Source organism: Xiphophorus maculatus, chromosome 23, assembly GCF_002775205.1.
Source record: "Xiphophorus maculatus strain JP 163 A chromosome 23, X_maculatus-5.0-male, whole genome shotgun sequence".
NCBI classification, from domain to species: domain Eukaryota; kingdom Metazoa; phylum Chordata; class Actinopteri; order Cyprinodontiformes; family Poeciliidae; genus Xiphophorus; species Xiphophorus maculatus.
The window spans coordinates 8,213,664-8,228,231 of record NC_036465.1 but is presented as its reverse complement, the minus strand read 5'-3'; the positions used below and the strand labels follow the sequence as shown (position 1 = coordinate 8,228,231).

The following is a 14,568-nucleotide window of genomic DNA, read 5'->3' as shown; positions in this document are numbered from 1 at the left end:
ATCATAATGACTGGCAGTCCACGGTGTAACCGCGGATTTGCAGCGAACACGTTTTACAGGGTAAGAATATTTACTTCATATTGTTAAGGAATCATGGCTATTTTTGATGGTTTAATATAGTTAAGCTAATGCCATGTGCGTATAAGTAGACCAACATTCCATTTGGACAAAAGCAGATGCAAGGCAGGAGTTCACAGATAAACATTCTTTTGGCAAGGCTGTAATTTAGACCAGCCATAAAACACAAAGCTCTTGAAAGGTTTTAAATTAGGAGGCCATAAAGAATATCTTCCCCGGCTCGCAGGTTAGAGGTCGGGGGTTTCTCAGGAGCTCAGAGTTGCATCTGGAGTTGACCACAACTTAGGAATCTTGGAAAACACTTAGTTTAATTTCTGATATACCTCTTAATATTAATAGCAATAGTGTGTTAGATTAAAATATATTACCCAAGTTACAAGTACTAATCTAGTTAAATGGAATGTATTTGAAAATGTACTAACTATGACAATATCGGAAACCAAAAGGGAATGGTTTGAATGTTATGTTTTACAGGATGAAAAAGACTTCTATCTCATTATTGTTTGTGATAAGGTAAAGATTCAAATCTTTGGAGAAGCTGACTGCAGAGGAGCAAGATAGGTTTTGTGAAAATAACTTATAATTTTAATAACTAAAATGACTCTTGATATTTGTCATTAAAACTCAGGGGAAGGTCTAAGTATTTGCCAAGGTAGCTCTTGGTTGGTCAAAACAGAGGTACGCCCTATTTGCATATATTAACAAAGAGAAACGCCTTCACTAGAAAAGGGAATGCTCAGTAATAAGAATTCAGACAACTGCCCTGTTTTGCTTTTAAGCATCAGCTGTCTCCAAAGGCGCCTTTGTTCTTATTCTTTTAATTCTTTTGTCTCAGGTAAAGAATGTACTTCTGTGTACTCTGAAGTTTCTTGTTAAATTCATACGGTGTTTTATATTGAATTAAACTCTGTATTTTTGTGACGTCATCGTGCCTTGCCGTTTCCTTGCCGGCTGTGACGAGATCCGCTTGCGACCCGGATAACAGGAGGAAGGAGAGCCATGCTTTTTCCAAAAATTTAAGCTAACCTAATAACTTTCCTTCTTAACAATATACTTTATAAATAAGTATTATTAGAAAGATATAAATAAAATATTGCTCTTTGGAGAAGATACGTATCTCTATTAGCGACCATGGAAACACTGTCCCACCGTCATGTAGCCTAGCATGTATTGAAAAAACTGGTTAGCATCTCGTCTTTAATGTTGCTCCGGTTTAAGGGAAACGCTGTTTATGACATAGTGACATAAATCATGTGGTGTGAATTCAGGCAAAGTCACTAAATTGATCAACACTTCAGGAGGGAGTAGGTTAGGGTCGGTTTCTAAGCTAGCTATTTCCAACTTTTGTGCTGTTGTTATAGATTAACTGGTGGCTAAATTAACTGGTGGCGGCAGCTGGGAAGGACAGATGTTTGTGTGGGCGTGGCTTTTTAGGACCCCTTTACCGAACCAGGAAGTAAACAATGCGATAAGCATAAAAAGCTAAAGAATTTTGCAAAAAATACTATCCTATTCCGTAAGACAACCATTAAGATCTCAGGAATAACTAATTAGAAAGACTTTTATTGGTCTAACATGGTATGTTGCCTTTTATTTTTACATTAATCTGTAAAATCACCAAAACATGTAAATTACGCAGAACTTGTCCTGATATATGTGTTGCTTCAGAGGTTGAAACTCGTCAAAGGAAGATCGAAATAGCTCTCAAGATGCCATAAACAGATCTCAGCAAGCCGACATAAATGTTGAAGAGCCATGGGATTAAAAATAAAATATTTAAAAAGATCGACTGGCTATGTTGTTTTTCACATCTCCCTCATATTGTATGATATTTCAAATAGATATCCACAGAAACTATAGCGAAATTTTTTTAAACACTGTTTTTGTAACATGCTATAGCTTATTTCCTAGTTCACTTACAGAAGACATGGCTACCGCAGATCTATGTGGCAGTATCATTTCTTCTTTATTGTTGATATTTTTCTCGTATTTTAACTAAACATCTTTATTCTTTTTCATCAAGTGACCCTAATACTCAACCATAAGAGAGAATTCTGAAAAAAACAATTGTCTTATATACTTTTACATCAGCAACGGGTTAAAATCTTTACTCAAACTGAGATTCTGAAAGTGTCACCAGTTAATCCAGGTTTGCTTCTTAAAGCGCGAGGTGTCCGTTAGATCAGAATCGATGACAGGTAGGATCATTAGACTTCTGTCAGTCGATATAGCTTAGTGGAGCTTGCCAGGCAAACTTTTAACTGTAAGGATATTGTGAAATTACTAAATTGCACAGCTTTGCATCTGCAGCCCAGTTAAAGATGCAAACGAAATAATATGGCTTTCATTAAGTGAGCAAGGAATTTGTTTGCATGATATCAGAACTGTTTACATTTATAGACATGTTTGCAGAACATGTCAGTCAATATAAGACCGACAAGATGTAAAATAATCGTCAGTACTCTAACAATGCTGGGTGATGGTACAAATTCTAACAGTTTAGCACAGTCTCCTCTTGAAGTGTAGTATATTTTGGTGATATTCAATATATTCTTGAATATCCCTTCACATACAAAGAATTATTATTGTTTTGAAGAGATCACAGAGAAAGAGACATTTTCATATCCGTTTATTTATGTTTGTCGCGTTTTGATCAGGAAACGACACAGCCACCTAATTTTTTACGAACATCTGCATTGAGGACCCTGTTTGGTTGTCACTAGTTAATCCAGCTCATAATGCGGCTTGTTTTTTTTATCGCGGGGTCTCTTTTTGTGGGCTCTAGTGTCCCCTTTTTTCAAAGTAGGCTGACAGGAAAGGGGGAAGGAGATGGTAAACGTCGTCGGGTCCGGGAGTCAAACCCGCGACAGCCGCGTCGAGGCTACGTTTGCCTGAATGTGGGTCACGCTGACCCCTCCGCCACCACGGCACGCCCGGCTTGTTTTGTTTTTAAGTTTATTTCCCCTCGTCACCAGCCTGCAAACTGTTTCCCAGTAGAGAACACAGACTAACACTGTAGATATGGCTCATAATCGGTTGGTGGTATCTGACAGTAATGTAGGAACATTTATTATTATCATTTTGGCTTGTCAATTTGGATATCACCACCAACTACAACATTGGCTGTTAACTTTATATCATTTAGATGAAATTTTATTGCAGTATAACTTATCGACATTACTTTGTATTCCTCTCTATTTGGACACATAAACACCACAAGCAACACCATCGGGTATGTGATTTAAATTTTATTAAATATGCGCATAGGTTTCAACCAGTTTCAACCAATTAATTTAGCCACCAGTTAATCTATAACACCGTCTATGAGCCCCAAACCAGGTGTGTAACGTTCACGGATGAATTAGCTTGACTAACAGGCAAAAACAACATAGGAGAACAATTTCAGTCTTCCAGGGTCCATACTGGTGCCTGGAATGATAAGTGATATAGCTGCTGCCAAGCATCAACATAAGTTATGTTATGCTAACAGTTGGTGGTTACCATAGCAACCAATGACAGTTAGTTTCTCCCCCTTTTTTGTGGCTGCCTGTAACATTAGGATCAGACTTGTGTTGTCTCTACTAGTATTATATTTCAACACATACTTTAGGCAAATTTTATTATATAATGGTTTCATTTGTAATTTTGCCATTTTTTTGTGCATGTTTTTTTAACTGTTGTCATGTTGTCCAACTAAACTGGACAACATGACATGAATGGTAACAACATGAATGGTAACAACAAATTACCATTATTGAGAATCTTTTTCTACGGCAGTAGTTGTAGTTTTCTCCTCTTGGTCCATCTGAGGCTTGTCTGTAGAAACGTTCCCACATTTATTTCTATATTGAACTTTTTGTTTACATTTTGACTACCTTCTTTATTGCGTTTTGCTGCTTTTGTTGGTGGAAATCTGTTTAAATAACAATCTACAGATGGTTTGTTGGATGAAAGGCCAACCATGTCTTCTCAGGAGAATCGTTGTAAGAAACCATCTGGTACTCCAGATTCATCAAAACACCTGTAGGAAGTACGCTGGTTATTCTCATGGAATGGTATTCATGCTGACCATATGTGCATTCGGATGCTGGGCTCTTTCACAAAGCAATCCATCATGATGATGGAAAACTTCTGCAAAATGTCAGTTATTCTTTCAAACAAAAAGTTTTCACATATGGTGATGAGGCCCACTGGTGGGACAGCTGCAGGAGTCCCAAGATGTCTTCCAGGGATTAAAATCTCTCCTTGGAAATAATTTTAATTGACAGGTTGTATAGAGCTGTGTGCTCTGTGGACAGGGAGGGTAATAAACCTGTTACAGAAACATGGAGCCTCCAGATGACTGAGTGCGTCTGCACACAGCAAGCAGAAACTCTGACACATGGATCAGAAAATAAATGAGCAGAAACTATGCTAATCATTTTGTTTAAACTAAAAGTCTCACCTGATTTACTTAAGTTGTTCTTTCACTTCAACTACTTCAGTAACAAACAATGCATCTTAAAGCATGAATACACAGAAGTTGCATTTCCATTAACAATAAAATTAAGCAAACTGAAATTGTAATAAATTCGCGCAAGGGACATACGGCAGTTTTTGAAAAAAAAAAACAAAACATTTTTGCACTAGGATTAGGTAATTTTTCAACCACATCTAAAGACTTTTCACATCACAAGAGTCAAGTGATCAACATCCGGATGTTACTACTCGCAAAAACAACAAAGAAGACGCCAGGAAGTGGCAGTAGGATAATGGTTTGTTTTTGTTTTTATTGGAAAATTTGCAATCTAGCTCCACTGGAGCTTTCAGCATCACACAGTTCATAAAAAGTTGTGTCATTCCAACATGTTGAATTCACAGCTCTTCTGCAAAATTTCCCCAAAACACCACATACGATCTTTAATGACTTATCTCATGAGCAAGCTTATTCATATGTGATTTTGATTCTATTTCTTATGTAATGGAAACACTGCAATTTTGAAATTGTGTGTTTGTTTTTTTTACTTTAGCAGAATGTTGACAAAAGTTTGTGCACATTTGTAATGGGAATGCAGCTCCATTCAGGTTAAAACAAATTCTTCTCTTCTCTGAGCACCTCCGCCATTTCTGTAGATTTCTGCGCCGTCATGTCTGAAGTTAATCCGTACTGACAAGAAAAGACGTGTAGCTCCTGTTTCACCTCCTTTAAACTTCAGCCAGAGCTGCTCTGTTGTTGAATCAGCATTTCAATTAGAAGGACCGCAGGAGCAGCTAACCACAGGAATCTACACTCCACATTTATGCTGCAACACCATACAATCCAGTTCATGTGTTCAAAGCAGACATGCAATATTAAAGCAAAATAAAAGGGGAAATTAATTAGTATTGAGATCTTGTGAACATTGAGTTCATTATATTCAGAATATTTGGTTTCTAATCCAAAAAATGTCATGACATGGCAGCAGTGTGAGCAGGTTGACACTCACTATGATCTATTCAACACTGAGACAAAATTAAAATGTAATTTTTAAATAAGAAGCACAACTTGTTCTTCACTAACATATTACATACCTCACTGTGACCCTTCAGCTGCATAAATAAATAACAAAGCAAATACAAGCCAAATCCCAGCAGCTTTGCATACCATGCATCTGTGATCTAAAATTTAATAGATTCCATAAAATATTATACAACCAGGTGGAATTTAAATTGTCTGGATTCTGTTATACTTATGGATTAAAAAAATAAATTAAAATTTAAATCTGAAAGGAGATGCAGACAAACATTTTGGTACGATCTAAAAAAATACCAAAGTCACAGCCACTAGCTTCAAAATATTAAAATTGGGGCGTGCCGTGGTGGCGTAGGGGTTAGCGCGACCCACATTTGGAGGTCTCAAGTCCTGGAAGCGGCTGTTGCGGGTTCGACTCCCGGACCCGGCGACGTTTACCGCATGTCTTCCCCCCTCTGCTTCCCCCTTTCCTGTCAGCCTACTTCATGAAAAGGGACTCTAGAGCCCACAAAAAGACCCCTGGAGGGGTAAAAAATTAAAATCGGAGTTTATGTGAGAGATTAATAAAAGTGAAATAAGAAGAATATGTCATTTTTCTTTATTTTTTTACCCCTAAAAATCTTGAAAGTGTGGCATGAACCTTTATCTAATCTACAATCATAAATATTTTTGTTTTCATCTCTATCAGCTCTTCACATGTAGAGACTGGACCATATGCCTTTTTCTTTCATAAAAATATCTTAGTCAGACTTAATGGAGAGTGTCTGTGCAACAGATTTCCAGTTTGATTTAGGTTTGGACTTTGACTGGACCACTCTAACACATTAATGTGCTCTGAGCTAAACTGTTTCATTATAGTGTTGGTTGTATATCTAGAGTTGTTTTCCTGCTGGAAGTTGAACCTCTAACTTGTATTTTGCTCTGTGCATCTTCCTATAAAAAGCATCCCCACAGCAGTATGCTGCCACTACCGTGTTTTACTGTAGGTATTGTTTTGAGGGTGAATACAAATTTTAGTTTTCTGCTAAGCATGGGGCTTTGTTGTCATCAGGAACATATGCTTTCTCATGTTTGTGTCCTCTTCATGGTGATAGACTTTAAATAAACACTCTTAGTATTTTTTTAACATTGCCTATTTTGTTGGACTTTCACACCACACTGAAAAGTGTAAAAAAAAATTAAATGATGTAATATTTTAGTTCCACTTCATAATTTTGCAGTATTTCCAATCAGTCCCAATAAAATATATTAAAGTTTGAGGTTGTAGCATAAATAAATGTGAAGAATTGAAGGGTTTTTAATGGGTTTATAAGATGCTGCATTAAAAAATAAGCAAAAATTAGATTGAATGACTGCTGATTCCTACAGAAAGAGTAAAAAATAACAATATTAGCATGATGGTAAACATATCCTCTCCCTGTATTGTTGGACTGATCATTTAGATAAGCTGTAGTAAACCAGCCAGAGATTTCTCTATTAGGTAAAGCCAAAGTAGAGAATTATGACCTTTATTTTGATTGCAGCATGTAAAAACAAAATCAGTCACCCTTTTCCTGTTCCAGAATTAATATGGCGGATGTTTGTTACCTCTCCAAAAAACTAATTAACCCAAGAACTCTGTCATCCAAACAAGTCGGCGTATCTCCTGTGGTTCGTTTGGTTTGAGCTGCTTCTCGCTCTGGGGAACGTTGCTGTCCTGTTTGGTGTTTGATGCCTCTTGGCCTCATCTCTGCTGAGTGTCAGCCTCATCATGTCACTGTGACGACTGTCACAGACATCTTCACTGCCAGCTTGGCTGCAAAGGCAGCAGTGTCAAAAATTTAGTAGTTTTTCAAACCTTTGATGCACTTGCCTTGAGTGTGTTTTAATTTTTTTGTCCTCCGCTTGTTGGCACCGCCTTTATGTTCTGTCACTTTGTGTTTTCCTTTGTGTTATTCATCTTATGGTTGCCGTGTCCTGCATTTTCTGAGACGAGTTGTTGGGAAGAAGATTGTTTTGGCAGCTTTCCCCCTCACTTTCTGTCCTGTCCTTGTACCTAGACATGGCATGTTGTGTGTTCTTAAAAATAAGAATACAGGAAGTGGACAACCAGTTGGTTTGGGTTAAAGCCAGGTCTCCAAAATTTATTGTTCTTTCGATAAAAGGTTTTGCACTTGCCTGAGGTACTTTTTAGTATATTTCACAAAATTGCAATGTAAACATGTTTTTCACATCACACAAGTCATGTGATCAACAATTGGATCTTATTAGAGAAGAAAACAACAGGAAGTGGTTATTGGACGACGGCTTCGCATGTTTTTTAATGACTTATGTGAACAAACTTATTCATGTGTGATTTTAATTTTTATTTAACCCTTTCATGCATAGTGTGGTCACTGCAGTGGGCAGCTATCTAAAAGCCACTTTTTTGTGTTTCTTGTGGATTTCTATGTTATAAATGCACAGAGACCACTAAAGTAGACACTAGTGCATCGTATAATACACTGCCAACTACTGGCCATCCACTGCAAGTGCAGGAACAGTTTTGTTAAATCCAAAATGGCTGACAGACAAAAAAGCAACTCAGGAATATCCAGTCCCTCCTTCTACTCTTGCTGGTAAAAAAAAATATTGTGACATCAAGTAACCCCTGAAGACTATGGATGTATTTTCCAAATAACAACTTTGTGTTCGGAGAAAATTACAACTGATCACCTAGGAAAAAAATCCTAGAAACAATCACTTTTTTTATGCCTCAAGAAAATCAAAAACACTTTGGAGAAAGAATCCTGACATAAAGGATCATAAATCGTGCAGGAAAGGGCCAGTAGAAACACCACAATTGTGAAATTATTTTTTTTTTTCACATTAGAATATCTGCAAACGTTTGCAGATATTCTGCAAAAATCCTGACATAAAGGATCATAAGTCTTGCAGGAAAGGGCCAGTAGAAACACCACAATTGTGAAATTGTTTTGTTTTTTTTTCACATTGGCAGAATATCTGCAAACGTTTGCTCATATTTGTAATGGAAGTGCAACTTTTTTTTAGGTTGCCCCATTTCTTATTTGATATGTTCAAGATGTGCAGATTTTTGAACAAAAGCAGTGGTGCTATTAGACATGTTTAACATACATTATTTGTGAGATCTACACGTGATATGCATTGATTACTAACTGATTATGTTCAAAGTTAATACGTTTTATTCAAATCTGCAGACTGTTATTGAAGAATTGCAGGAAGAAATATAGAAATTTGAGTCTAAAGTGTGAGATTTTGTGAATAAACCCACAAGTTCACTACATGGAGTTCTGCTGAACGCCACCATTCTTCCCCTCCCTTCCCCTCCTCTCTCTCTATCTTCCTCTCTTTCTCTTTTCTCTGTCCCATTTTCAGTTCAGCTCTCGTGTATAATCTGTGATGCCTCTGCTCCCAGAGTGTGTGGTCGCACTAAAACTTTTCCAACAAAGCAACGAGGGAAATTGCCTCCCAGTTTTCTACGGAGAATTAAACCTTTTTAAGAAATGTGAATTATTGATCGTAAGTGGATTTATTCTCCAGTCACTGTGTGAGTCTGCGCTGTGCTGCACTTCGTTTCTGTGCCGGCACATGTGCATCAGTATTAGTTTGTGGGGATGTTTAAGCTGCGTGTTTTGGGGGGTTTGGAAAGAGGGCAATGTCTTCGAGTGTGGCATGGATGTGTGTGTGTGTCTGGGTGTTAGGATGAGAGAGTGTTCCTGCTGTGGAGGGGTTTCAGCTGTACAACATTCTCTGCCTTGTGTCAAATAGGAAAATGAGATGAAAATTCATCACACATTGAGAGGAAACATCAAGAGCGAGTGAAATTAATGCCATCAACATGTTTAAGCCAAGTCAATGAAGCCATTTCATCCCCCTGACTTCTCTCCATTCCATGCATAATGTATCTTAATCTGATCTGAAGGCTCCCCTCTTAATGTTCCTCCAACCAAAGACGAAGTCTGTGAGTGTGAAATTTTGCTGGAATTAAAGTTTTAACATGACAGCTGGCTCAGAGAATCCATGGCTCAGCTCCTCTTTTGGGAAGCAAAGTAGCTAAATTGACGAGGGGAAGAATGGAGAGCTGGAGAGGATGAAAAGAGGACACAGAAATGGGAAGAGAGCGAAACATGTCAGCGGAGGAAGTGGAGAAAGACAGACGGCAGGTTTACCTCATGACTGTTGCACTGGGAGTTTTATCTCACGCCCCAGCGTTGCGTCGTCACACACTTTTTGCTTGTTTGCTCTGCGCCAGCTGGTGTTTGCCGGCGCTTCGGTGTAGCTCTACTTTCCGCGCGTTATCAGGGCCTGTCGGGCTCTTGTTAAAAGCCTTGGAAACAGTGTCACTGCTGGGGTTTCCAATTCAAACTACTGATGTAGATTTTTTCTTTTTTTCCTCGCTGAAATTGTAAATCTCTTTATACCGTAAGAGGATTGAACATGCTGGCTCCGCCTAAATAAATTACTGTGAAGAGGGGGAATATCCCCTGTGCTAAGTCTTGCACCTGCAGTGAGGGTTTCATACAGAACAAAGATTAGTGAATAAGAAAGGAGAAAGTTGACACAATGGCTTTCTTCTAGGCTCAAGGGGATGCTCTGGGTTTAAGAGAAAAGCAGAAAGTTAAGGCATGAGTGTGTTTTCTCACAAATTGAGTTGCTCGTCTGTAATTTGCATGGCAAGTACTGTTAGCGTACAAGACCTGGTACTTCTGTAAACAGAGGCTAAATGATCCGCACTCTGTGGATTTGTTCTCCTTTTCTGCACAAGCAGACAGCGCTACTGCGTTAGGTAGGTTCTCCTGTAAGGAAGAAGAACCACAATTTTTTGATGCTATTATAAACTGTGACTGTGACATGCTCTGGTCGAAATACAACAGGATTAAAGTGCCAAATCCATTTTATAACCTGCCTCTAGTGCCGAGTTCGTCTGCAGCTGGGTTTGGGGAGAAACACTTGACGACTACTCAACTATGATAGGTTGCTAGGTTTTTTTGTACGCCAAAACCTTTTAAGTGATTCTACAGTAATAAAGTGTCAAACTCATTTTCGTTTTGGGCCACATCAAGATCATGGATACTCTTAAAGGACTTGTTCTGCCAGAATGTAGTGGTAAAATCTGTTCACAAACTGTTAAAATATCAAAATATCTTCTGATTCTGGTTCTAGTTCTGCTCTGCATCCCCAGAACCAGAACCAGACATGGAGAAGCAGCATTCAGTTTCTATGCACCACAAATCTGGAACAAACTTCCAGAAAACTGCAAAAACACTGAGTTCCTTTAAATCTAGACTAAAACCCACCTGTTTAGAGTTGCTTTGAAACCTAATAAATGAAACATTAATTAACATATTTGATGTGTAACAACAGCAAAATGTAATGCTTCATTTGTTGACTGTGTTTTTTGATTTTGCATTTTTTGTTTTTATGATGTAAAGCACTTTGAACTGCCTTGTTACTTAAATATGGTGTACAAATACACTTGATTTGTACACCATGTCTATTTTACTAAAATAGACATTTTAGTAAACATTATTCTTTCAGAGAAGTTTTCGGTTTCTAGAGTTAGTAGTCATAATAATAAATAAATTTTAAGTATTGTTCAAAATATTTTAGCTGAAACACCAAATTTAGACCAGATTTTGAAATGGTGAAAAACAATTAATGTAATTTCTTTGCTTCTAAGCAAGAAACACTTGGAAATACACATTTATTTAATTTCTGTTAATATATTTTTTAAGCTGTATTATTTCCATTTGTGATTGGTAGTACATAATTTGATCCTCAAAATATTTCATGGTAATTTTTCATCATCGCCCGGTTGTTAGTTTAAAATTTAACTCATTTTAGTCTCTATTTGTTGAGGTTATTTTATTTAAAGATAAAAGTTGCGCTCTGCCTTCACGACTCATCATTTTCCACTTCTATCCTTCAGCTTAAAGACTGTTTTTATATTTTGTTCTTCCTTCCCCCTGCAGGCGTTTATGGAGGATGTCAAGTCTCGCGGGCCCTTCATCTACTCGGTTTTGGAGTCAGCCCAGGCCTTTCTGGCTCAGCACCCCTTCCAGGAGCCAGAGGAGACCCTGACCGATGGAAAAGGTCTGCTCCCTTCATGCTATATGCCAACTGCTGCGCCAGCCGAAATGTCACACTCATTTTCCCCCTTAGAGTTTGTTTGATTAGGGCCCTCGCAGGTGAAATCCTCCATTAATTGTTATTAGCAGTGATCTGTCCTCTGGCGTCATACCAAGTTTAGGAAAGGGTCCGGGTCGGGACCAATTACCTCCAGTTTACCAGCTCTACAGCACCATCTGCTCAGATCAATAATGCAGTGTGTTTCACTATTTCTCCACTCCCACGTCTATTTCTTTTTTTTTTTTTTTTGCCTCGTTACCCATCTGCCCTGTTTTCATTAAACTTTTCCAACTCTTTTCTTTGCTATCACACTTTTCTTACCAATCATTGTAAAGCTATGTCCTCCACACTCTTATTGCTTTCATATGTTGATGCTTTTATTGCTTTATTTACCTTTCTCTGTCTTCTGCAGAGGTGTCTCCACGGCGACGAATTTTGAACGTGAGCCGATCTGTGTGGAAGCAGGCGAACGTGGCGAGTGACCTGTGGGAAAAACTGACCGCTCGCTGCGTGGACCGCCACAGGTCAGACGCTTCACTCTCTCTCTACAAATAGATCCTTCTGAGATTAAAGTAATTAAACTTTATTCTGCCTTTCTGCTATATTGCACTCAAAATTATGAACTATTAAATCCCCAAGAAATTAAAAGAATGTTCAGAAGAGCATAATTTTCCTCTTACTCGTTAATCATTTCTCCAACTCATCGCGTTTTTACCTCCACCATCTCTCAGCATCTCAGTTAAAGGAATAAAAATCTCCCAATGTTTCAGATCATTAAACTAATTTTACTGTCAGAATAAAAAATTGGAAAAAACTTTCCAAACCAACCTGGCTCTATGTAAAAGAGTAACTGCTTCTATGTTAATTATCATTTTTCAAAGCTGAGTTTTATTTCACTTACCATATCTTGACCCAATTACTGCAGAATTAAGAAATAATTTAAATAGAACCAGCCTGTCATTTTATTATTCCTGTTTTCTGTCTTCCTATACAACTGCTCTAAAAGCCGATCGTCATCCACTTTATATCTGTAAATACTCCTGATATGTACATTTTTACAGTCTATAAAGATCCTACATGTTCAACTTCTTCATTGCAGATTCAACTATCTTCTGCTGTTATAAGAACTGATTTACAGAGTGTTTAAAACTGTTTGTTCCCTACATTAGAGCAGGAATGTCCAAACGTTTTGCCAGCTGGGCCAAAATTGTTGACTCAAAAATAGTTGTGGGGCAAAAAAAAAAAAACCCTACCTGAAATCAGGCAAATAATGTAGTTCGGTATCTATTGTAGCTCCAAAACGTGAAAGCGATTTGGCCGTTGTAGGTAGAAAAAAGGAGTAAATTTCCACCTTTCTAGAAAAAATTTCAAAAGAAATTTTCAGCGTTGGAAATTCAGATATTTACAAGGTTTTGCTGTAGAAATTTCTGATATTAATCTAAACATTTGATTTTTTTTCTACAAAATTTCTGAGATTATTCTCAAAATTAAATTTTTTAAAGATTTTTATGGCATAAACTTGTTACTTAATTTTGCACATATGCTGTATTAAAAGAAGAAATCTAGTTTTCAGTTTCTTTTGGACTCGATTGAATAAATTTATTTTCAGTAATAAGAACAGGCTTTGGGTCACTTTGTTTCAAAACGCTCACTATATTTTGCCAAGTTTAAGAAAGTATAAAAGCTCACTGAGGTTCAGCAAAGTTTGCTTTTCAGTAGAAGTCTCTGGATACACTTGGTTTTACCTTTTGTTAAAACTTGGTTGTAAAACACAGATACTTTGTGCTTTTGTAAGAAAATTATGTTGGTAACAATTATTACTGGTGACTGTACGTTGTGAGCATATGAACGACAAGCTCCTTAATTTTTGCTCAGATTTACCCAGTAAAACTGATTCTAATAAATTCTGTAAAAAGCAACACATCCTACCCTGACCCCCAAAAAATACAAAAACAAAAACTGAGACAAATCTCTGTGATTTACTGCATGTTTGCATTAGCCCAAAACTTTTCTTAGCTCAGATTTTAACTGTAATTTCAACAAATCCTGCAGGCACATGGAGAGGACACTGGAGCGCCTTTTGCAGATCCAGGCAGCCATGGAGGAGCTGGCAGGGGCCCTGGAGCAGGCAGAGGGCGTAAGGGACGCCTGGGAGCCTGTTGGCGACCTCTTCATCGACTCACTGCAGGACCACATTGACGCCACCAAGGTTGTGCTAAACACACAACGCTCACACTTAAACTGTTACAAATCTGTTTTACCTGTAGACTAGTGCCTCCAAATAATGACAAATAAGCTTTTATACATGGCAAATTTTAAAGACGGCAAGTTTTTTTCACCAAGAGCACTGAAACTATGTTTCCTGCATGAATATTTCAGATCTGTATCATGCAGTTCTGCATCAAAATGTTTGTTTGCCTGCATAAATATGCCTGTCAGAGCAGCTACGATGTGAGAGACGATGACAAGGACGTGCCGCTTCAAATTGACGCTGCGAGGCGGCGCGGGTTACGATCCTTCTCCGAGGAGAGGTTGTTAAACAAATGACAGGTCGTTGGTTTAGTCATTATTGAGTGCCGAGTGCCGCTGCCGCCTGTAATTGTGTGGCACTGTTCATTATAACTGAGGACCCTTCACAAAAATCATGTCACTGTTTGGACTCTTGTCACAACCAGCACATGTTTGGGCCCAGTCTTCAGGGAAGGCTTGTCAGGTTTCCTCATCTCATGCTCACAGTGACATATGCACATATACATTCACCTACCGAAAGATGCTAAAATAAACCTGTGGCGTCTTTACAGGACTTGTTTTGACTCTTTAAACGCTGCTTTATGACCGATACAGAAATAGCTGTAGGTTTGTTGTTGCGT

General features: G+C 38.0%; 1 protein-coding gene across 4 annotated transcripts in view; it reads left to right on the top strand.

Moving 5' to 3' along the window:
* drp2 (dystrophin related protein 2) overlaps nt 1-14,568 on the top strand; it is a 258,718-nt gene that overhangs the window by 177,638 nt on the left and 66,512 nt on the right. For all 4 annotated transcript variants that reach the window (XM_005799512.2, XM_023328539.1, XM_023328537.1 and 1 more), the window contains 3 exons: nt 11,542-11,662; nt 12,111-12,222; nt 13,751-13,907. In XM_005799512.2, the coding sequence (XP_005799569.2) occupies nt 11,548-11,662; nt 12,111-12,222; nt 13,751-13,907 (384 nt within the window). In that variant the 5' untranslated portion in view covers nt 11,542-11,547. The remainder of the gene's footprint in view (nt 1-11,541; nt 11,663-12,110; nt 12,223-13,750; nt 13,908-14,568) is intronic.